This window comes from Mauremys reevesii, unplaced genomic scaffold (genome assembly GCF_016161935.1).
Source record: "Mauremys reevesii isolate NIE-2019 unplaced genomic scaffold, ASM1616193v1 Contig61, whole genome shotgun sequence".
Classification (NCBI taxonomy): domain Eukaryota; kingdom Metazoa; phylum Chordata; order Testudines; family Geoemydidae; genus Mauremys; species Mauremys reevesii.
This window is the reverse complement of record NW_024100875.1, coordinates 180,751-204,016: the sequence shown is the minus strand read 5'-3', so window position 1 is coordinate 204,016 and position 23,266 is coordinate 180,751. Positions and strand designations below refer to the sequence as shown.

Here is a 23,266-nt window from a genome sequence, read left to right as displayed (position 1 = left end):
CCGTCGGTTGAGGCACCAGGAGAAGAAGGCCACAGGCACGGACCAACGGACGCTAAAATGAAAAGTCTTCCAGTCTCAGGGGTATGGAGTGCAGGTGCACCTCAAATGGAATACACACGGAGACCATCCAATGAAGCACTTCCCCATCAGTTTAAGAGTAAGTTATGGCCTAATTCCAAAAGCCTTTAGAATTAGGTTTCCCCAGTTATAAAACTACCAGATATAAAGGAGTAAATCCATTTTACTCTGTGCGGCCTAGTTCATTGGTTATTTGAAAAAAATGTTGTCCCTGTCCACAGCACCGTCCCGCCCCAGCTGAAGAGAAATCACTCAAGCCCATATTTCCCCCCTACTCACAAACTTCAGAAATGAGATGGATCAATCAGCTGGAAAGAACGTGAAACCATTTATGATGCATTTTGGAAGTGTTTCATTTAGAAACTAGTACTGATGTGTTTTGATTTACCTGGAATAAGAATAGTGACTGCTGCTTGGACTGCACGGCGAATTATGTTATCCATAGCAAACATCCAATGAGGCCTAATTAAATGATTCCTTAATACTTTGTTCACCTACAAGTATAGAAATAAGCAAAAGCATCAGTGAAGGACCTAGTCACCACAGACAAAACTTTGTTTTGTAAAGATTCAGATAAAGCTCTGTAAATTAATGGGAATCTGTATAGAATAAGTCAGCACAATCCTTTCCTCTTGAGACTAAAATTATTAGCTGCTGAGTTCAGACTTCACCAGCTCATGAACAACAACTTCCAAATCTCCCATATGCTAATAAAATGCAGTGCTCTAAGCAGCGACTAAGATATCTCAGCATTGCAGCCATACTAAATAAAATTAAAATTATGCAAGACTAAGGATACACTACATATATATAACATGAGTTTCTTGAACTCTCTTCAATTTAGCTTAGAATAACTAGACTGAGAAATGCAGTGGAGGGGTTCACAGATGAAGGGATACTGACAAAAAAACCTTATTTAGCCTTGACAGAAGAGGATTAACAGGAGATGTGATAAAACAAGAACCAGGGCACAAAGGGTATATACTCAGTGCATAAGAAGAATTTGAAGAATTTTTTACAGCAAAATTGGTGAATGGGCTTCCATGTGAGATAGTGGAGCCAAGCAGTCATGTATTTAAATAAAATAAAATAAAATAAAATAAAAATAATTACATGGAATGTATACGTCAAAGGATCCTCTGTCTGGAGGAGTCAACCAACCTTATTGGCATCCCAAGGAAGTTGTTCACTGATAACAGCACAATGCTGCTGTTGTCTCTACATGTGCAGCACCAGCTCCCACTGAAGCCAGTAGAAATTCTGTACATGGAGGTGCTGAAGGATCTGGCTCTAAGCTGTCTCCCCGCCCCCAGACTAGCAAAAATATAAACCTTTTGATATTTTGGGGAAAAAAAGAAAAAAGAAAAAACACACAAAAACAGGACAGTGGGGGGCAGTGGGATGTATGGGAGTGGCCTCTGGGACAGGAGAGATCGTAGGGAAAGTGATGCTCTTCGGATTTGACATCTTGGATCAAGCCCTTACAAAAGCCTGTCACAGTTGCCAAATTCATTCCTGAACTACATGGCCTGATACAATTATCATGGCACAGGACAACAAAAAAGATGGGATTGTAGGGAGATACTGGAGTTCAGCAGAGCCCCATTTATCTGACCTTCCATTATCCAGCTCTCCGAGTTAACCAAATAACCAACGCACACAGGTCCAGAAGCAGGTGATCTCTCCTGTGGCCACCAGATGGCGCTGCAGCCTCGAACGTTCCCATTCTCTGGATTATCTGAATTTCTGATTATCCAGTCCAGTCCCAATTAGATCGGATAAACAGGGTGCTGCTGTATAAGTGAGGATGGGGCAGCAAACAGCGAGCTGGGATGAGTAGGGCCCTAGTGGGGGGTCACTAGTGATGTATCAGGTGCCTGCTGGGATGAGGCTTGTGTGCAAGGATCCTGGGATCACCCACAGGGTGCCAAGACATAGTATGGGGAGAGCCCTTCAAGCACCAATGGCCTCAGCTCACTCATGCACCAGGCAATAGTGCTTGGGGAGCCCAGGTGTTTCTGCACTGAGACTTCTATGCACCTAGAGCTCTGCATAGTGCTCAGTATGCCAGGTAGCAATGACTGCTGCATCAAGAGAGACCATTTAGCATTGATGACTCAGCACAGAAGCCCTAGCCCTAGCTTGTCCATACAGCTGTGTTCTGTGCTAACCAGGTCTTCTCCAAACAGACCTTTTCCCCTGACCCTCAATAGCATCGAGCACACATCGCTTCTCACCTCCCAGCTCATCACATCCCAGTCACCTCTCTCACTTACCCAACATATCCCACCAGTTCCTGACACATCACGCAGAAGGGCCAAGAGGAGCTATAGGAGTGAATGGCTGTGCGGAGGGGAATAAGCAGGGATGGGGAGCAGGGAAAGCAGAGGGAAGTAGCAGGGGTTCAGCCAGGAAGGCCCTGGGAATAGGAAAAGAAGTACAGGGATTTGGTTTATCAGAGTGGAATGCCACTCCCTTCTGCTTCTAGACAAATGGAGGACTTACTGCATCCTGAAATCCAAACAGCACCAGGTGAATCTGATTGATGGAAGTGCTGTCAAAGTCCAAATCCACTTTCAGCTTGGATATAGTGGATGCCATCACTCTGTGTTCGGGAGAGCGTATGAAGTCCCTTAAAATCCCAATTATCTGCTTGATGTGGGTGACTGAAAGTTGCAGTTCTTCAGAATTCTGGAGAAAAGGTATTCAGTGCACGATATCAAGACTCACACAAGGAAACAATAAATCCCCTGTACTTATGAACCTAATTATTTAGCAATGCTAACATTACAGGGTTACAGTTTATATTTGATGTGGCTGTTTCTCACACAACCACACAAAAGTGACAGAAATTTAATCACACATCTGCAAGTCCTACTAAACTTGTATTTATTCTCTGCCCTTGTCAAACCTTAAGAATTATATTTATTGTAACTTAATATTTACTTTGTGAAAACAAAACCAAGGGCTGCAATGACTGTCCTTGAAATGAAGAGTGTGGATACTTGACTGTTTAGTCAGTGCCCTTTATATTTGCTTCTCTGTATGTAAATAGAGAGGATGACAAACACATGAAAGTCCAGTCACAATATGGATTCTCTCAGTTTATCATGTTAGTAGATGTGTAACTAGAGTAGAATTTACAGTTAGTGACTTCTTGTGACAAATTAAAGACCTAATAAGTTTGTTAAATACAGAAAGAATTTGTTGTAACTCATAGCATGAAAATCACTGTGTCAGAAGCAGTCACTGGCACTGATTATTTTAAGCCCTAAAATATATTTTTGCTTTGTTTCTATTCCAATAGGCTTCTCATGTAATTCTACCAATTCACTGCAACTGCACCAGTCAATATTGTACTGCATGATTAAGTTGGCTGTTAAGGCAGGATACAGATAATGAGCTAAATTCAGCCACAGTGCAATAGAGTTCCACCTGCTTACATTAGGGCTGAACTTGGCTCAACATGTCTGACCAAGTCACTGTTCTCATGTCAACTATGTTTAGTACTATAGAGGAGGCCTGGGCACTGCACCCTCTCTAGAAAGGATGCAGTGCACTGGCATGACACCACTCAGCATTTTACCTGGACTCACTCTGTGCTTCTCTAATAGAATTTAGATTGTTTTGTATCAGAGAAAATGTAGATGAATGAAGAGCTGCATTGACCAGTGAAATGAAGATGGTAGTTTTCAAACATGCCATGCACTTTCAGGATCCAATAGAAAGGAGAACTTTAAACCAATTAATTCACCATCATTTCTGGGTGGGAGAGGTTTAGAGACGTCAAAAACGCACAAGAGAAACAAACATACATTTTCATATCTATCTGATTATGACAATTTTACTTCTGTTCTCTTGCTTGCAGATTAATTGCACTGATACAGAATACAGTAAGTATGTAAAGAACCCACCTGCTGATTATGTTAGGAGCTCTTCAACATATTCAGAGCATTTTCAGCAAAAATTTAACTTGAAAATAACCCAAAAAAGCCCCAAAAATGTCTATAATTTTTTTAAAATCAGAATTGGTTTGGTTTTTTATCCAGCTCTAATTAATTTACACTTCTGCAACCACACAAGCTCTCATATTACTGGAGAATTTCCCCACTAAAAGAAAATTCCTGCCCCTATCTCTGTAGGTGTGGAAGTCCTCAAACACAACCAGACTGTTGCAGTTCTCTTGGAACCCTCCTTGACTCAGCACACTTAGGGCTGGCTCCAGGCTTTTTTGCTCTGCAAGCCAGAAATGTGGGGAGGGAATGTGAGGAGGGGGAGGTGAAGGTGGAACTACCTGTACAGCTAGTGTTCTTCATTGAGCAGGGGCACAACACAGTGACTTCCCATTCACAATGGGTAGGTCTACACTGCAATTAAAAACCTGCAGCTGGCCCATGCCAGCTGACTCAAGTTTGGGCTAAGGGGCTGTTTAATTGCAGTGTAGATGTTTGGTCTCAGGCTGCAGCCTGAGCTCTGGGATCCCCCTCAGACCAAGGCCCTTTCCCCAAGGCAGCTGGCACAGGCCAGCTGCGGGTTTGTATTTGCAGTGTAGATATACTCAGTGTGGCCCAAGGAACGGACTCTTTTCCTCCTACACCTGCAGAGATCACCAGCTCACACAGCCTGGCTATTCAGGAAGGTTTTCCCCCTGAGAGAAAGACATTTTTACCTTTGGTTGTTCAAGTACTTCCCTATACACTTGGTTAGCTGGGGTTTATATGTTGATGATTCAGAAGGTGGTGCTCTTCCCTTTGGTTGAACACTGAACCAACACTCCAGTACAATGTATACCGTCCTTTGCGCTTCTCATACAAGTAAGGTCATAACCCCCAGTTTCCTGGCCAGTTTCCAGTTTGGATAATTAAATTCTGCCTGCCTAAGTTCCTCTTGTATTTAAATGGATAAAGTAATTGTCATGGAAATCACTTCTGACACCATGTCATGTACTCCTTGTACATAATAGGTTTCAGACTGCTACTAGCAAGTCAGGGTCCTGTACCAGATATGGACTGGCTACAGAGTTTCCATCACAGAGAGAGTACAAGAGAGGTGCACTCTAGAAGATCCTTAAATGCACTGTGACCTATAGCTGTTACACACTGAAGTAAGGTATGTGACACATGCTGTAATACAGCTTAGCATTCCATTACAGAAACTTCTTCCAGTAGGAAGACAATAAAGGAACAGAAAGTTAAAAAAATCAGATGTGACTGTGAGTTGCTGTGAATGGTAAAAATCTACAAGTACCCTCTCTCATCTGTCATAAAAAGAGGAATACTACATACTACTGGATTTTTAATTTTCCTTTTTAAACACAAAAAGAAGTATTAAAATATTACCTGTGCGAGACACTCCTGTAAGTTTGAAGCAACTTTATTTTGTTCCTCTTTAAGAATTTTATAGAGAATTGCCCGGCGTTCACTGTCCTTCCTTAGCAGAAAGAGACCAGAATCTCTATCCTCAAGGGAAGGAGAAGCACTCCGATCCTCTAAGGCAGAATTCTCATCAGGAACACTGGATCAGAGACAAGAGAAAATGTAGAAGACACAACTAAGCATTAGAAATAACAAATCACAGTCGGGAGTGGGTAGGGATATTTACATAGATAAATAAATAATAATTAGTACTAATCTCATCTTATTTCATTGTCACTGCAATTTTCATTTCAGAATCATTACTAAAGACAGTTCAGATCCTCAGCTGGTATAATTCATCTAACTCCCCTGAAGTCAATGGAACGACACCAGTTTACTTCAGCTTAGTCTGGCCCTGTTTGTGCACCAAGTCAATCAATAACAAGAAGTGAAAATAACGCAGAATGAGCATAACAATGAATTTCATTCTGAGCACACGTTGCAACAAATGTATCTGAAGGTGAGATGTTTCATGTTCTCCTCTGATCAGGAAACTATTCTCTTCCCAGGCTTCTTGCAATTACTGTTCAAGGGCCTGAACCAAATCTTGCTGAAATCAACAGAAAGACTATGGAGCCCCCTTAGGCCCCAGGCTTTATCTGCTGGTATAAACCAGCATAATACTTGGAGACATTTGGGGGAGATCTCCATGAATCAGTTAAATATAATCAATATTTAAATCAATTGACATTTTGATTAATCAACAGATTTAATTATTGAACACATCTGGTTATCTATTCATTACATGCACAAATTGCCTTGGATAAAATGTCATGCGACTCTAACCTGCATAAGCTTTGTGGAGGCTGTGCCAGAAGCAATTAGACAGCTTTACCTTAAGTGGGAAATGGGATGCTTCGCTGGGTTCTCTGAAACAGATCGCTTTGTCTTTTCAAAGAACATATCATGCTGTACATCTGAATCTGGCGAGACAGAGCCATGTTCACTGCTGCTACTACCAGCCTGTTCCCCATAGACTGGCAGTGGGAGGGACGTACTACGATTATAATCTAGCAAGGGACAGCAAACAAGCAAACCACACCCATCATTAAATAGAGCATATCACACAACTGTGAGAGAGGGCAGTGCTTTTAAAACCACAGAACTCCAACACACTGAATGCTATAAAGCCCTTATTTGGCAAGGTACTTAGAAGTAATTCTGCATGTTTGGTCATTGTGAATATAAAGAATTGGCATTTTTAGCTAATTAATATTTTCCTCCTATGACATACTAACACCAGGTGCATCCAATTACCCCTCCAAGGCCACGACTATGGGACCAAGATTTGATCTCTCATTGGCCTCCTAGCTATCTGCCTCTCTTGCATCCCCTGCCTTCAGTTATCTCCTTCAGGACAAGCCAAGAAGCCTCCTACAATCCCTCCCATTTCATCCAGAAGGGAGAACAAAATAAATGAGTCGTTGGGTGCCCACTACTTCCCTATAGGCCTATTTACTAGAGTACAATGCAGGAGAGGTGCGGCAGGCTGGGGGTACATATTTAGGCTGGGAGGCAAATTTCTGGGTGTTTGTCTCCACCATCGCAAACGGTTGATATTTTGGAAGGGAGGGTTGGGTGTAAAATTCTGGCATAGTCATTAGGACACAGTTACTCTTCAAATAGGAGTTTAAATTGCCACCAAAATAAAAACATGTCAACTTGTGGCTCTTCACAGTCCTATGTTTACTGGGTAGGCCCACCTCCACTTGCCACATCAGAAAGTTGCCTGTGGTCTTATGAGGGAGAGCTGGGGCCACCCAATATTGGTCAGCCAAGGAACCGCCACTTGCAGCGAAAAGAAAGGAAGCAAGGTTGCTTGGCCTGGAGCAGTTCCTAATGTGGGAAGAAGGCACCTGCAGACCTTTCCCGGGGTGGGGTTGGTAGGAGGATGAGAACAGGTGAGCTGAGGAAGAAAATAACTTTTCCAGTTTGCATTCTGTGATATTTGTACGGGTATTTTTCTCAGATACGAATGGGGCTCTTCAGTAGGTCAAAGTTCAGGCTCACTATTTATCCTGCTAACAAAGCGGCCAGATTTTCAGTAGAAACATCAGTAACTGGAAAATTAGGCCACTAGGTGCCAAAATATTGATACTCCACATTAGGCACTTGTGATGCTGTATGATTGGAATATGACCATGTTTATCATGAATATTGCCACTGTTAGACAATTGCAACAAAACTTGTACAAAATATATCGTGTAAGGTGTCAATGGAAAAGTTATGATTTGCTAAAGATGATTATCCTGTTTATATGCATGTATCATTTTTAGGAGTACTTGTGGCACCTTAGAGACTAACAAATTTATTTAAGCATATTTAAATTTAATTTAAATTTATTTAAATAAATTTGTTAGTCTCTAAGGTGCCACAAGTACTCCTCGTTCTTTTTGCTGATACAGACTAACATGGCTACTACTCTAAAACATGCATCATTTTTGTATCTGAAGTTATGAATATTGGTTATGTACTGGTTTCACCGTTGTGTTTGTTCCTGAGGTAACACCCACAAGCTAGTTTACATCAGTCTAGCCAACACATTGTGAAGGGACTTTTCAAGCTTGGCTGCCCATTAAGGATACTTCACTCCTACAATGGGCCATAGAAGAAACTCATTCTGCCCAGATGGCTCGTCCTGCTGACATTGCCATCTCCAAGGGGCCAATGGCTACCTCTTGGAGTCATCAAGCCATGTAAGGACATATGACATACTCATATGACCCTGGACTCCATCTTGTGCCATTAATTTTCCACAAACTGTGCTGTGAGATTTGTTTGGAATAGTAAAATTCTAAGCAGTTGGCAGAGGATATAAAAGACCCCTGAAATATTTCCATGTTGCCTTTTTCCTGCTCTGACTCTCCAGACTCACTGAGGCACAGTGACAGCACCAATGTTTGAAAATCCTGTCCAATACGTATAAATTGAACACAAAACATCAAGATGCTTGGCCAAGATTTTCAAAACTAATTAGTGCTTTTGGGTATCTTAAAATTTGGGTTCCCAACCTGACACACCTTAAAAGGGACCTGATTTTCAGAAAGTGCTGAGCACCAATCTTCTGAAAATCATACCTCTTTGAGGTGACTCTTGGTGGGCACCGAAAAATTAAAGTAACTTGCAAAAATCTTGGCCGAACGAACTTTTATTTTATTATAAATGGTTTACACATTTGGCCAGTGGGGAGATTTTAACAAGCCAAAACAAGATACAAATATAAACTACAAGGTACTTTCTACAGTTTAACGCTAGTTGATTTCTTGGTATGTTCAACATCCTGAATAACAGAGAGGAATTGGCTAATGATTCAAATCTTTTTATGTAACACTTAATTATATTGACTTGTAGTTGGCTGATAATTCCTTACCTAAAGGCTTGAATGCAATTCTGTTTTTCTTGCCCTTGTTCACCTGTTTTAAGAAGAGGTCTTTGAGTAAATCAGATGCTGTGACACGCTTATTCGGATCAGGTTCAAAGCAGAGCAAAATAAAGGCTTTTGCTTCAGCAGACAGTGATTCTGGGATTTCAGGATGAATTTTAAACATCCCAACCTGTAAGTAAAATATGGACAGAAAATTATATGGCCTCAAACAAATAGCTGCAAAAGGGCCACTAGCTAGCTCCTCGCTTGGTGTAAACTGGGATAGCTCCATTGACGGCAAGTGAAGGGTTTGACAGCTGCAATGCAGAAGTCCACTGAAGTCAGTGGAACATCAACGGGGCTCCATTTACGCCAGTATGGGATCTGGCTGTATTTCTACTGCAAATGTTTAACTCTGCAGATGTGTATCCTAAGTGGTTATGTCAAGAAATGGACATATCCAACTATCTAAGCCTTGTGCAACCCCTGGGTCTGACCAGACCCACCACAAGTGCTCCAGACACTATTCTCCCTATTAGCCACCAAGCCCTTCTATTCCATATGCCAGCCAGCGCCTCCCTCCCAGTTGCTGAGCCCGCTCAGGACACTTCTCCCCAAACACCAAAACCAACTTCCAGCCCTAAAGCTGAGTCGCTTCATAGCCCATTCCCTCTGTCTGGTGCCCAGACCTGTCCTGCTTTGCCTAGTGCTCACTCTTAGCACAAGCGTGAACACCCAGTCTCCGGCTGCCAGATGCACTCATTATACCCAATGCTGAGACCCGTGTCTTTCTTAGCCCTTCAATGGCAGCCAACTGGAAATTACACAATGTTCAAAGGGTTAACGTAATCCCACACTTGGATAATGTGATTGGACAGAAATTTATTTATTTCAAAACATTACTGGATAGTAACTTGATATTGCCCTCTGGTGCATCAGCATGAGCTACCCATTTTTAATCCCCAGGGCTGATTTTACAGCACTATTTTTGGGTATGTCTACAACGCACACAAACCAAGCAACCCACAGCAGCGAGTCTCGAGCAGGGCTAAAAACAGCAGTGCGGACGTTCAAGTGATGGTAGAACCCTGAGCTTGAGCCTTAACCCCCTTGACAGGTCTGAAGCCTGAGTTTGAATGTCCACACTGCTATTTTTAGCCCCACAGCATGAGACCGGAGTAGCTGACCCAAGTTCCGAGACTCGTTGCTGCAGGGGGTTTTCTTTGCAGTGTAGGCGTACTCTTTAAGACAGAGTTGTGCCGCTCATTCTGCACATGCCATACAAATCTGGCAAAATTATTCTTTTCATCCTTGAAATATTTATGTAAAATAGACTCTGGAGAACAAGTAGCAGGAGCCTGGAAATAATGCTGGCCACAAGGCAGCTAGTAGCTAAGTGGTTAAACAAGTGGCAGCAGCTTGCTAAAATAAAGAGTTGTCTGAATAATCACATTAGATAACTGTACTAATGCACTGTGGCACTATTATACATTTACAATAGCAGTTTAGCTTTGTGAGATCCAGTATGGTCTACTCACAATGCAGGCTGAAGCCAAAATGCTGAACAGTAGAGCCTGTATTTGAATTGTAGTGCAGGGTATAAAATGCTAGTGCATTAACCACTTACAAGCTATATCTCCATGCGCATCCAAAACAATGCCTTTAAAAGCCAGACGTCATATTTCCTCTGCAGTGTAAGATTCCAAGCAGCAAATCCATAGGCATATAGCTGTTCTAAGCTCTGCTACTACTCACTATGTGACAACAGGCCACCTGGTCTCTCTGCACTTCAGTTAACCTGTCTGAGGGACCATTTCTATTTGATTTGTAAAGCACCATGAACACAGCACTTCCCTCAGTGATGCATCTTGAAGCAAATGGGATCATTCACATGCATAAGGAAATTTAATTAACAGGTACTACTTCAAGTTTCACAAACTGTCCAGCAAATAAAACAACTCTTACTTTAAACATTGCTGCTTGTGGCTCCCCCAGCTCATGAAACGGAGGCTTTCCTGTTGCCATTTCAATGATAGTACAACCCAGTGACCAGATATCAGCTGGTGCACCATATCCTCGAGGCCCCTTATCTATAATCTCTGGAGCCATATACTGCAAAGTTCCTGAATCAAGACAAAAAAGGAAGAACACAAGTCATATATTTGTTTTTCTTATCAAATAGATACACCATATCATTAAACCCCTTGCAGGTTGTCACTTCAAATGCGGCTTGTATGACTGAAAGATGAGCCCTCTAAGTCAAACTCCACCACCAACACTGAGTCATAAGATTGTATTTTCCCATGTCTTTTCTATACAAACTCTTAGTTCTTCCCCTCACATGAAGGACTTCAAATGGGAGAAAATATATTTACCGTACAATCTGAAAGTTCTCCCTTGCCTTATTTAAGCTAAACCTACCTCCATTTCTGAGAATGACGAATTGGAAAGATATGTGAATAAAAAGGGCTGCAGAGAGCAGCCAACTAGTTGATGGGTTTTCTTTGAGGGAATACCTTTTTTTGCTGTATTCACCACCTCTGGCGGGAACACAGAGCAGGCGAACATCAGCAATAGCGAAGTGAGCTAGTCCATGGAGAGAGGGTCAGGCCTCGTAGGAGAGGATCAGGAGCTGAATGAGAGATTTTGAAGAGGGAGCGAGATGGAAAGAGGTAGGGCTAGAGAGATGAGATCTGGGAAAGAGATAAGGCTTGGAGAAAGAGGAAAAGTGTCCTACATTACAAATGAAATATCAGGGCCGGACTAACAGAAAGCAAAAGAAACAACCTCGTGGAGGCAAGTGGCAGAAATGTGAGACAAACAGGGCGAATATCTGGGTCAAATTGTGAACTCCACATTTTTGGGGATTCCCATTTGTTTTGAGAATACCAGTGATTGTAACCTTCACTGTGACCTTTGGTCTGTATTGTAATTTCTATGGAGGGTTCAGACATTCAGGTGGTGATGAAATCTTGATAAAGGAAATGTCTTGCAGATACTGTGTGCTCATGTTAGAGGGTGGGACACCTTGACAGGGCCGGCTCCAGGCACCAGCCAAAGAAGCAGGTGCTTGGGGCGGCCAATACCAAGGTGTGGCATGTCCGGGTCTTCGGCAGGAATTCGGCAGCAAGTCCCTCTCTTCCTCTTTGAGCTGCCGCCGAAGAGGAAGAGAGAGAGTGAAGGACCTGCCGCCGAACTACGATTGCGCTGCCGCGGCCTTTTTTTTTTTTTTTTTTTTTTGCCGCTTGGGGCAGCAGAAAACCTGGAGCCGGCCCTGCACCTTGAAGAGGCTAATAATGAGAGAGCCATCAAGGGCCATTAACACTGAATGACTCTTCCATGCTGAAGCAATGGGGTTTCTACTAGCAGGACCTGTGACTTTGAATGGACTTCATACACAGAAACCTAGCTAGGAGAGCATGCAATTTCTCAGCCTGACCATCTGACTAAACACAGGAGACTTTACTTATGGAGGCTGCTTCTCTGAAGAAGGGGACCATCCACCACCACAGGCCAGACGCCTGTGCTGGAGCGCGGGAGAACGCGGGGGGCGGGGGGGGAGAAGGGGTCTTGCCTTGCCAAAGGATGCTGACCAGAACTAGAGCTTTTAGATGGGGCGAGATCAGACCAGGGAGTTATGTTTAGGGATTTGTTGTTTTCCATGGATCTGTAACTCTGTTGTGCTTTGTTAAGAGTAAATGTAACTGTGGTTAAGAAATTCCTTTGCTAAGCCCGTATTCATTGCTTTTCTGCCACATTGTCGCTAAGGGGATTAATTAGGAAATCAGAGCTTGGACAGCCAGGGGAAACATGTCTAAGCAACTGGGTGCTTGGGAGGGCTGTGAAGCTGGTTCTAGGGTCTAGGCAGCCAACTGAAAGGTCCTGCTGCCCAAGGAGGGTCAGACACAGGTTCTGCACCTGAGACCAGGGCGCTTAGGAAGCACATGGGATTCAGCAGTTGGATCCAATCATAATGGACTGAGTTCCATCCATGTGGGGGGACTGGGCTGGGCTGCAAAGTGTGTTTGACAATCCACAATTACTGATGATGATAAGACGTAGTTTCATACACTTTAAAGAACGTTTCTGTTATCAGATATAAATTAATGCAAAGAAAGATTTTTTTTAGGGTGGGGCATGTTTTCTCTGCCACTATGGAAGAGTGTCCTTTTCAGTTCCTAGGTCTGTAATACAGTATAGGCACATTCTCATTGCTTCAAGGAAAAATAAGTCTGAAAGCTAAACTTCCTTAACTTCACAACTAACTTCGTAAGTGTAGTTGGCTGCTCAAGCAGAAATAAATTGAGGAAGCAGAACTAAGGGAGGGGTCTTAGTAACTTTAACTAATCAAAAGTTATTGAGTAAGAAACAGGCTTAACAGACCTGTAAATATTACATGTACAAAACATTATGAAGAGATCTATGAACTCTAATGAAAGAGGAACACACGTATTATACAATTTCCTCTGGGCTAAAAGAGACGCTAGTGACAATAGTGAAAAGGCTCTGCCTGGAATGTTAATAAATTAATTTGGATTACTTAGTTAAGAAATAGGTTTACAAAATTATATAATACCAATAATTAAAAAACAAAACAAAACAGGCATTAGCAGCTTACTTACCATACTCAAATAGCTGCCCACCTCAGAGATTTTTGTAACAATTATATATTCCAGAAGTTATACTTAACCAAAACATCAGTTTGTTTATAGGTGGAAAAAACATAAATAATTTAAAACATAATAGTCTCATAATACCACTAGAAACAAATGCCTAAACAACACACATCAGAGTTGTGCTAGTGGCGGGGGCAGTCACAAGTAAAGTAACAACATAATAAGAAAAGGGTGAAAAACTAAAACCTTGGGAAATGTAAATCAACATTTTTGAAAGTCACAACATTTTTAAATGAAATTCAATTATATGCTGATTGCAAAAGCTAAAATATTTTAATATAAAATGTAGTTTGTATATGGGTTTTTTGGTTTTAGATAGCACTAAGGTTTTGCATTTCATAGCTGACTCGTGTTGCAACAAAATCGGCAAGCAATCAATTCAAGAATAACACAAAAATGGTTATTCTTGGAATACTGAATTGCAGTGCTAAAACACAAGTGTTTACAACTCTACCTGTTAACAAAAGAAGGCCTGGATCTTGCAATCTGATCTGCATGGACAGATCTACATGCCTGTACAGAGTCCCATGGCCATCAATCTGTTTGTGCATATCTGATTACAAGACCAAGGGTAAAGATTGTAATATTGTTGAAACAAACATCGAAGAAAGTAGTAAAACATGCAGCAAGTTAGTCTGGAACAGTTACTGTGATCTTTTACTAGGACATCAAGTCAAATGCACTTTGTACCCTCTTTTATACTGTAAAGTTGCTCTTTAAAGTTTAATGGATTTTCAGTCAGTACATAAATAACTCTCCATTAGCAGTAGAACAACTCTACACATGCACTTGGGTGCTTGAAGGATTTTGTTAGGTTCACAGATTACAAACAGAGAAGTTAGAGAAAAACATAATATACTCTCTCTGGAAGGTTGCAATAACGCTCTTACTTAAAAATCCAGAACCTTAACATACAAAAACCAAAAAGAGAGAGAAAGCAGGCTGCTTCCAAAGCCAAAAGGGTACAATTCACCGGGCTCTAGGCTGGCTCTTTGTATATTGAGTGCTGAAAGACCCAGATTGCACAATCCTAGCCTGCTAGCAGAATCAGGAAAGCCTTTACGATTTAAAGTGACAGCTTATAATTTATACACAGTTTGCAATACAACACAGATTTCATAATATTTCTGCAAGTGAATTGCTTCCTTGGACTCTTTTCCATAAAAAACATATGGAAAAGTTGCCATTAAAAAATAATGTAGCCAACAAGGATATTTCTTTTTAGGAATCTGATAAAACTTGCGTAGGAATGGCCAACTCCCACCACATGCACCCCCAGATGGCAGATAGGGCAACATCCTGCAGATATGCAGGGCAGCTGCAAATAATCAGTAAGCAGTCGCAGACCATCTGGTGACATCTCTCAGCAGGATGTGATGGGGTAGCTAGTGGCACAGTATCAGTTATGTCCATAAAATGCCACTTAGGCCCCATGATGACAACATCAAGGTGAACAAAGACTGCCTTAAAATCAGTCTTGCTGGGCCAGGACCTTTGGTTTGAAACCGGAGTGTTCTTTCTCCTAGGTGAGATGTCTGCTAAGGCTGACAAGCCTCAGAAGGCAGCTCACCTAGGAGAAGGAAAAGTCCGGTTTCAAAGCAAAGGTTTTGACAGCTGACCGGTAAATGTCACTCCATAGATATGCTCATTAAACTGACATTCATGTCAAGTGTGTCACAGTTTCAGCACAACTGCACCTCTAGTCCCACTCCATGGTCCACAATGGACACCCACTTCAACCTTCCTGTTCCCAGCCGTCACCTCTCCTGACTAGGGACATTAAGGCTGCACAGCTCCTTGCCTTACACTGTGATATCCCCAGCCAGCCTGCCCCAAAAGGCCAGCACCTGCACTTTGCTTTTTTCTCCAAAGGCTACAACCAGTGTATTGCTGCAGTAGTAAGTTATCACAGAGTACACATATTAATTCTAAAGGTAAAAATATTACAGAGAAAGCATATTAAGGCAATAAAATAACCAACATGCCTGCTAAAAAGCTTACAAGTGGTCACCCACAACTCCAATCTAGGGCTCTGATAGGTTTCAGGTCTTCAAAACCCAAATCTGGGTTTTCCCTGTGGTTACAAGTTCATCCATCTTGGATCCAAAACCAGAACCAAGGCTGGACAGATCAGTCATTTCTTTATACAGCTCGGCCCTTTGATCTTGGCCTTCTGTAACAGGTAACCAGCAGTCAGTCACCCTCTCCTCACCCTCTTCGAAAGTCTAGATTTTTGCATAGCCAGAGCTAGGGAATTTGCATTAACCTCTCCCTAGAAATTCCCCAGGAAATCTACTTAACACTTATTGTCCCAAAAGTGTCTCATTTTCAATAGTCTTTTGAACTCCCAGGTCTCACATCTATCATCCCCCCCGAGAGGTTACACACAACCCCATCTCACAATAATACGAAACGTAATACACCAAGGTCTTTCAATGATATTGTAGGAAATTGCTATATTTGTCAAAAAGTGTATCCCAGAAGGCAAAGATGTTCCCCACAAGTGACATACATCAGCTGTGCCTGACTGTAGTAACTGAGCAAGGGTTGATAAAATTTAAAAAGTCAATGAGTAAACTGAGACATGCAAGTTGGGGTAGGAATGCCGACTGGAATAAGTTTCGAGCTATGTGAGTTCTTAAAGAAGAGAAGAGTAAATATGGCATGTGTACAAGAGACCAAACAGAAAAAGGCTGCAGAGACAAGAGAGTGATGAGGAGTCACAAAATCTATTACTCAGAGAGTTCAACCTCCTGAAATGCTGTTGGAGTTATTCTTGATGAAACCCTGCAGAGGCATGTGACAGAGCTTACCAGACCATTGGACCAACTGATGAGTCTTAAACTGTGTTGGGAGGCGGTAACTATCTCTATAGCAGGTTGGCATGCACCAACAGCTAGGAGAAGATCAAAAGGTAAAGTTTTTTTATGAGGAGTTTTACCTTACTGAAGATATACCATCCAACAAGAAGATCATTATAGGAGTAGATTTATATGTACACACTAGAACTGAGAAGACTGGATATGAAGGTGTCCATGTTGGGCACGGCATTGGGACCAGAAACTCTGAGGGGGAAAAAATGGTCCTACAGACTTGTCTGGCACTGGGCTTGATGACCGCAAACACACACTTTCAAAAGAGGGAAACCCATCTCATATTTTATACCAGTGGAGAACACCAGTCCCAAATCAATTTCTTTTCAATACTAACCAGAGATAGATCACACATAATCAATTATAAGGTAAACGGGGTGAGTGCACTGTGAGACAGCATAGACTTATCCTTATGGACTAGAATGCAGAGCCTCAGAAGTATCTGAACCCCTTGGCACTGGAGAGGCCTAACTGGTGAAAACAGATGGTAATGAAAAAAACTTCATACAAGGAGAAATGCATAGACTTCCTGACTACACACAGGAGTGCATGGAGGACAACTGGTTCAAACTAAGGTCAGCTTTGCTGAAAATGGCACAAGTCGTCCTAGGAGAGATGAAACCAGTGTTGAAAAGGATAAGAAGGAAGACTTGGTGATGAAATCCTCAAGTTAGAGAATCTGTTGAGGGGAGAAAAAGGACAATCTTCAAAAAATGGCAGGCCAGTGGGTTTCAGTGATGATAAGACGGTGTATGGGGAGGCACAAATGAGGCTAGAAGAAGTGTTGCAACAGCTAAAAGTATGGCCTGTGATGAGCTAAATAACTGACTAGGAAGACAGGAGGGAGATAAGACCATCTGTAGACTTGCCAAGGCAAGAGAGAAAACGATGAAAAGGATGCAAGTTTGCTTACATTAGAAATGCATATGGCATTTTGCAAACAAATGGTGAATCAATCAACGAAGTATGGAGTGATTATTTTGAAAGTGTGATGAATGAGGAGAACCCAATGGCGGAATTAAGAACATGTAAGCTGAACATGAGCATGACAGATTGCATACCAGAGGAAGAGGTCGCAGAGGCACTTGGGAAAATGAAAAAGGAGAAAGCACCTGGGCCAGAAGAAGTAAGAAAGAGAAAAATGCCGGATGAAAAGCTTTGTGGTACCTATTTTGAAACATAAAGGAGATATTTAACACTGCGTACTAATTATAGTCCAATTAAGTTGAAGTCACATGCTATGAAAGTTATTGGAAAGGATTACTGAAAAGCATCTGCATGGAATGGTTGAAATTTGGAAGGGTCCGTATGGATTTGTGCTGGGAAGGAACACCATTGATGCCATATTTGCACCATGAATCCTCATGGAAAAGTTCAGAGAAGAGAGATGGCAACTAGGTATGGTCTTTGTGGACCCAGAGAAGGCGTAGGGTCATGTTCCAAGAGAATTAGTTTGGTGGAGTTTGCGATGGAGAGGTGTGCCAGAAGGATACGTTCCTCTTATCCAAGATATGTATGATGGAGTGACTACCATAGTCAAAATTAAATGGGACTACAGTAGAGAACTTCCAATAAAGATTGGTCTGCATCATGGGTCAGTGTTTAGCCCCTTTTTATTTGTGATTGTCATAAATGCAATAAGTGAGACTACATGAAGGGAGCCACCTTGGAACACGCTGTTCACTTAGTGCTACATGTGGAAGACTGTGAGCCCCTGCAAGCCAACTTTGAACAGTGGCAACATAGTTCTGAAGAGGTTACACAGAGTGAACGTTGGTAGGACCGAGGCTATGAGGGAGGAGGACTCAACATGAAGTATATCACTGGCAGTGAACTTAGAAGAGCAGAAGTATTTAAATTCCTAGGATCAATGGTTGCTGACAGTGATGCCCCCGAGTGAAGCCTGGCATCGTACTGAAGTTGGGTGGGTACAAATGGCGGGAGCTGACTCCAGTTCTCTGTGACAAAAAGATGCCAATAAAAAGGTAGAGTGTATACAACTGTAATTTGATGGAACTTAACAGATCAGTGACTTGGCCAGCCATAAGAAAGGAAATCAGCATGCTCTCCACCATGGAAATGAACATGCTGAGATGATCAAACAGTTCGAGACTCCATGACAGGAAATAAAACAAGAATGCAATGGGCCGGCCTAATGTAGATTTGTTCCAGTTGAAGACAAATTGAGGGAGACTAGCCTGTGTTAGTATGGGCATATCCAGTGGAGACTACTACAGTTACACGTAGGTAAAATATATCCACACAAAGCACTGAAAAAAAATGTAGGAGGGGATGAATGCAGAAACAGGATGAAATTTTTACCTGCTCTTGTCACAATATGGCAACTATTCTTATGCTGTCATTTGGTAGTTCCTTTAGGATGGTATTAAAATACGTCTATTTCATATGGTTACCATGTGCAGCATGCTGTTCCGTTCTCATTATTTTATACAAACGGCATAGAACTGCTCAAATACTTGCAAATAACAATTGCAAGTATTCTATTTCAAATATTTAATGAAAATTGTATATATATTTTTGTTATTTATTCACATAGTTTATGCAGCTGGATAATAAAAAAGCATGTATTGAATAATTTATTTGGAAAACTATGGTGAAATTTCTTAAAGAAATGATTCAACCAAACTCTACCCCAAAATGTACTCTGTTTTTTGTATTTCATGTTTTCATGTCTGTGAGCTAAAGAGATAGCCCATTTTGGAATACGTGAAATGACTCTCTCAAATCTATGTAAACTGACAAATAATATTTTAATTTCACTTAAGTGCAGCATTTTACTAGGAATCAAGATTGATTAATTTTACAAATGCTATGACTATAACTTGCCCTTTAATTTTACTTTGCCATTTTTAAAATGTTAAGTGATGAGATTTTTTCTTTGAAATACTTCAGTTTTTAAATCAAATAGAACTGGTCTTTATTGCAAGAGAAATTATATTTGTTGAAACTGTCACCATTTCAGGGTTAACTGCGCCTTTGACCCTGATCCTGGTCTTCTTCAAGGGCACCCACTTACCTAAGAACATAAGAATGAGATACTGGGACAGACCAATGGTCCTTCTAGCCCAATATCCTGTCTTCCAACAGTGGCCAATGCCAGATGCTTCAAAGGGAATGAACAGAATAGGGAAATTATCAAGTGATCTCTGTCGTCCAGTACCAGCATCTGCCAGTCCGAGGTTTCAGGACAATCAGAGCACAGGGTTGTACCCCAACCATCTTGGCTAATAGCCAGTGATGGACCTATCCACCATGAACTTATCTTATTCTTTTTTGAATACAGTTATAATTTTGGCCTTCACAACATCCCCTGGCAATGAGTTCCACAGGTTGACTCTGTGTTGCATAAAGAAGTACTTCCTTTTGCTTGCTTTAAACCTGCTCCCTACTAATTTCATTGCTAAATGGAAACAAGTCAGATATTAGGAATGTAGGAGAACACTTCAAACTCCCTGGATACACAATAGCAGATTTAAAGGTAGCCATCCTGCAGCAAAAAAACTTCAGGACGACTCCAAAGAGAAACTGCTGAACTTCAGTTCACTTGCAAATTTGACACCATCAGCTCAGCATTAAACAAAGACTGTGAATGGCTAGCCAAGTACAAAAGCAGTTTCTTCTCCCTTGGTGTTCACACCTCAATTTCTAGAAGAGGGTCTCATCCTCCCTGATTGAACTAACCTCATTATCTCTAGACTAATTCTTGCCTGCATATATATACCTGCCCCTGGAAATTTCCACTACATGCGTCTGACGAAGTGGGTATTCACCCACAAAAGCTCATGCTCCAATACGTCTGTTAGTCTATAAGGTGCCACAGGACTCTTCGTCACTAATTTCATTGAGTGACCCCAGGTTACTGTGTTATGTGAAGAGATAAATAACACTTCCTTATTCACTTTCTCCACACCATTCATGATTTTACATACCTTTATCACATCCCCCCTTAATTGTCTCTTTTCCAAGCTGGACAGTCCCAGTCTTTTTAATCTCTCCTCATATGGAAGCTGTTCCATATCCTTAATAATTTTTGTTGCCTTTCTCTATACCTTTTCCATTTCTAATATATCTTTTTTGAGATAAGGTAACCAGAACTGCTTGCAGAATTCAAGATGTGGACATACCATGGCGTTATCTAGTGGCATTATATTTACTGTCTTATTTTCTATCCCTTTCCTAATGGTTCCTAGCATTCTGTTAGCGTTTTTGATTGCCTCTGCACATTGAGCAGATGATTTCAAAGAACTATGCAAGATAACAGAAAGATCTCTTTCTCGAGTGGTAACAGCTAATTTAGACCTCCATCCTTTTGTATGTATACTTAGGATTATGTTTTTCAATGTGCGTTACTTTTCATTTAACATTGAATTTCATCCGCCATCCCTCTGTAACTTTACAGTCTGCTTTGGACTTAACTATCTTGAGTTATTTTGTATCATCTGTAATTTTTGCCACCTTACTGTTTTCCCTTTTTCAAAATAATTTATGAATATGTTGAACAGCACCAGTCACCATAGAGATTCCTAGGGGACACCACTATTTACCTCTTTCCCTTCTGAAAAATTACCATTTATTCCTACCCTTGGTTTCTTGTTTTTTAACCAGTTACTAATCTGTGGGAGGATCTGGTCCTGGTGACTTATTACTGTTAAATTTATCATTTTTTTAAAGGTTTCAGGTTCCCAGCTGTCACCTCTCTGGGGCAGAGACTCACATCTCTGTCCCTCCAGACCAGGGGCTTAGGCTTGCAGTTAGTCTGACTGGGGTCCAGTACCTGTCATTAACCTTTCTCCAGGGGCTATGACAGTGTCTACAAGTTACCAACCAGCCTTCACAAAGAAAAATACATTTATCCTTAAGGTAAAAGCATTACAGAGAAAATGCATAAAAGTCAACAGAAGTTCCTATATGCATGTTAAAACTCATCAGAGGTCAATCTTCAGTCTTACGGGGCCCTAGTAAGCCAAAATCATTCCAAACCCTCCACACTGGTTGGGGAGAAGGTCCTGTCCATTTGCTGAATCAAAAAAGGCTCAACTCAGCCTTTTTATACCAAAAGCCCTTTTTTAGTCTGTTGGCGTCTGGAAAACTCATCTCCAACCAGTATATATAAGCCTTTCTGGGGGCGGTACCTCTCGAGAGGCGTTTACAACCTAAGTGATTTACTTTAATCACCCCCTCACTGTTTTTGGCTCTCTCCCTCCCCAGAGTTTCATACAATCACTGGCCCAAAGTGATACATAAACCATTCATAAACTTAATACCATATGGTCCTCAAAGATACTAAAGTGATTACAACTTTTCTTTCACGTACTTCAATTTTTACATGAAGTACTACTGGTCTTTATTTCTACAGATTCAATTTCTCTTTCAATATTTAACTAAAACTAGTAAATTTTGTTTTAAAATTTTGTTTTATTCATTTGGTAATTCATGAATGCATACTTTCCTAAATTGTATTTTAACATGAAATAAATTAGACATGAGTCTTTATGTTGAATACTTTAGTTTGAGAAGTTAATTATAAAACACAGACAAACTGGCTGACCCATTGTTCGTTATGGTCAATAAAAAAAGAGCTCACATTGTTTGGAAATAAAAGGCTGGTTGGTTTTAGCCAGATTCTGATTTGCATAAAGCAAAAAGAACTCTTACACAGGAAAGGAAGTAAAAGCTTGCAAAGTCAAGGGGGAAGGAAAACTTGCTGTGTAACAAAGAAGCTAGTCAGGAAAAGAAAAATATGCTTACGTAATTACTCAATTGTTTTGCTCAGTCTGAACAGCAAAAAACAGGAAGGATAATATTTTCTCATCCTTAGAACTATCATCTATTTCCTAAAAATCACAGTGCAGATTATCTACTGGCCTGCAAAATGGCAGCAATCTTTTTAAGTTTGGAAAAAGTTACATAGACATTGTGATTGGTCATAGATGGTGAAGACAGAAAATGGCCTCCAGCTTCTAAAGGGTGATAAAATACCTTTTCCGTCATCTCACTCTGGCAGTGGTCATGTAATTCCTCTGGTTTTCTTACAAAGGATGATATACATAAAATTATGTAGGCCCAACTTTAGTTCACATTTTAACTATTTGTTATTAGCACAACACTATTTTATTGTTTAAACACACACAGCACACTTAACTGACTATAGGAAAAACATCTTCAGAGGATCCGGCTACCAAAAAAAAAAGTTTTGAAAGCTTTGTCAGTCAAAATTAGGTTCTCACTGATTCGTATGGTGCAGTTTGTGGTATTTTGTGAGGTGGTGGAGTTTAAAGTTTTGCAATAAAACTTTTCACAGACATTTTTGGTCTAAGATTTTAAATTATAAGGTTTAAATAGGCTCCTTAAGAAGAAGAAAAAAAGCCTATCCTTACATGTGACCTACACCAATCTACTTTCTTTGTTTTCTTCAAAGCAGAAGTCCCGTCTTTCTTTGCCGACCAAAAGCTCTTGGTGGCTTCAACAGGCACTCTGGATCTGTGAGGAACCCAAAACTGAATCCTAAATAAGAATGCTAACTACAGCATCAAACCACCACCACCAAAGAGGAGACTGTTCAGAAATGTGTTCGGTTCCTCTTACCTGTAAATGTCTCCGTACATGGATTGATACCTGCGAGCCGCTTGGAAGTCCCAAAATCAGAAATTTTTACCACTCCACTATATGTGTTCACCAGAACATTATCTCCCTGGAGACAAGAAAGAGACAGATAGATGTAAACAGATTCCAGCATGCTGACAACAAGATTCCAGAAAGATTGATAACAAAGATAATACTTTTTACAAAGCAAACTGCCAGGCGCAGTGGTGGTGTTTTGTTGTTGTTTTTTAAAAGTTC

The 23,266-nt window shown here is 41.1% G+C and overlaps 1 protein-coding gene and 1 long non-coding RNA gene across 2 annotated transcripts in view; one reads left to right on the top strand and one right to left on the bottom strand.

Annotated features, from left to right (window-relative positions):
- LOC120394496 (mitogen-activated protein kinase kinase kinase 15-like) overlaps nucleotides 1-23,266 on the bottom strand; it is a 156,967-nt gene that overhangs the window by 16,141 nt on the left and 117,560 nt on the right. The window contains 7 exon segments of the mRNA XM_039518722.1: nucleotides 467-572; nucleotides 2,584-2,769; nucleotides 5,418-5,592; nucleotides 6,328-6,502; nucleotides 8,863-9,046; nucleotides 10,822-10,979; nucleotides 23,012-23,117. Coding sequence (XP_039374656.1) covers nucleotides 467-572; nucleotides 2,584-2,769; nucleotides 5,418-5,592; nucleotides 6,328-6,502; nucleotides 8,863-9,046; nucleotides 10,822-10,979; nucleotides 23,012-23,117 — 1,090 coding nt within the window.
- LOC120394498 lies at nucleotides 8-23,097 on the top strand. The gene is made up of 4 exons (XR_005592315.1): nucleotides 8-157; nucleotides 5,042-5,187; nucleotides 5,748-5,952; nucleotides 22,848-23,097. It is a non-coding gene; the product is annotated as an uncharacterized LOC120394498 (long non-coding RNA).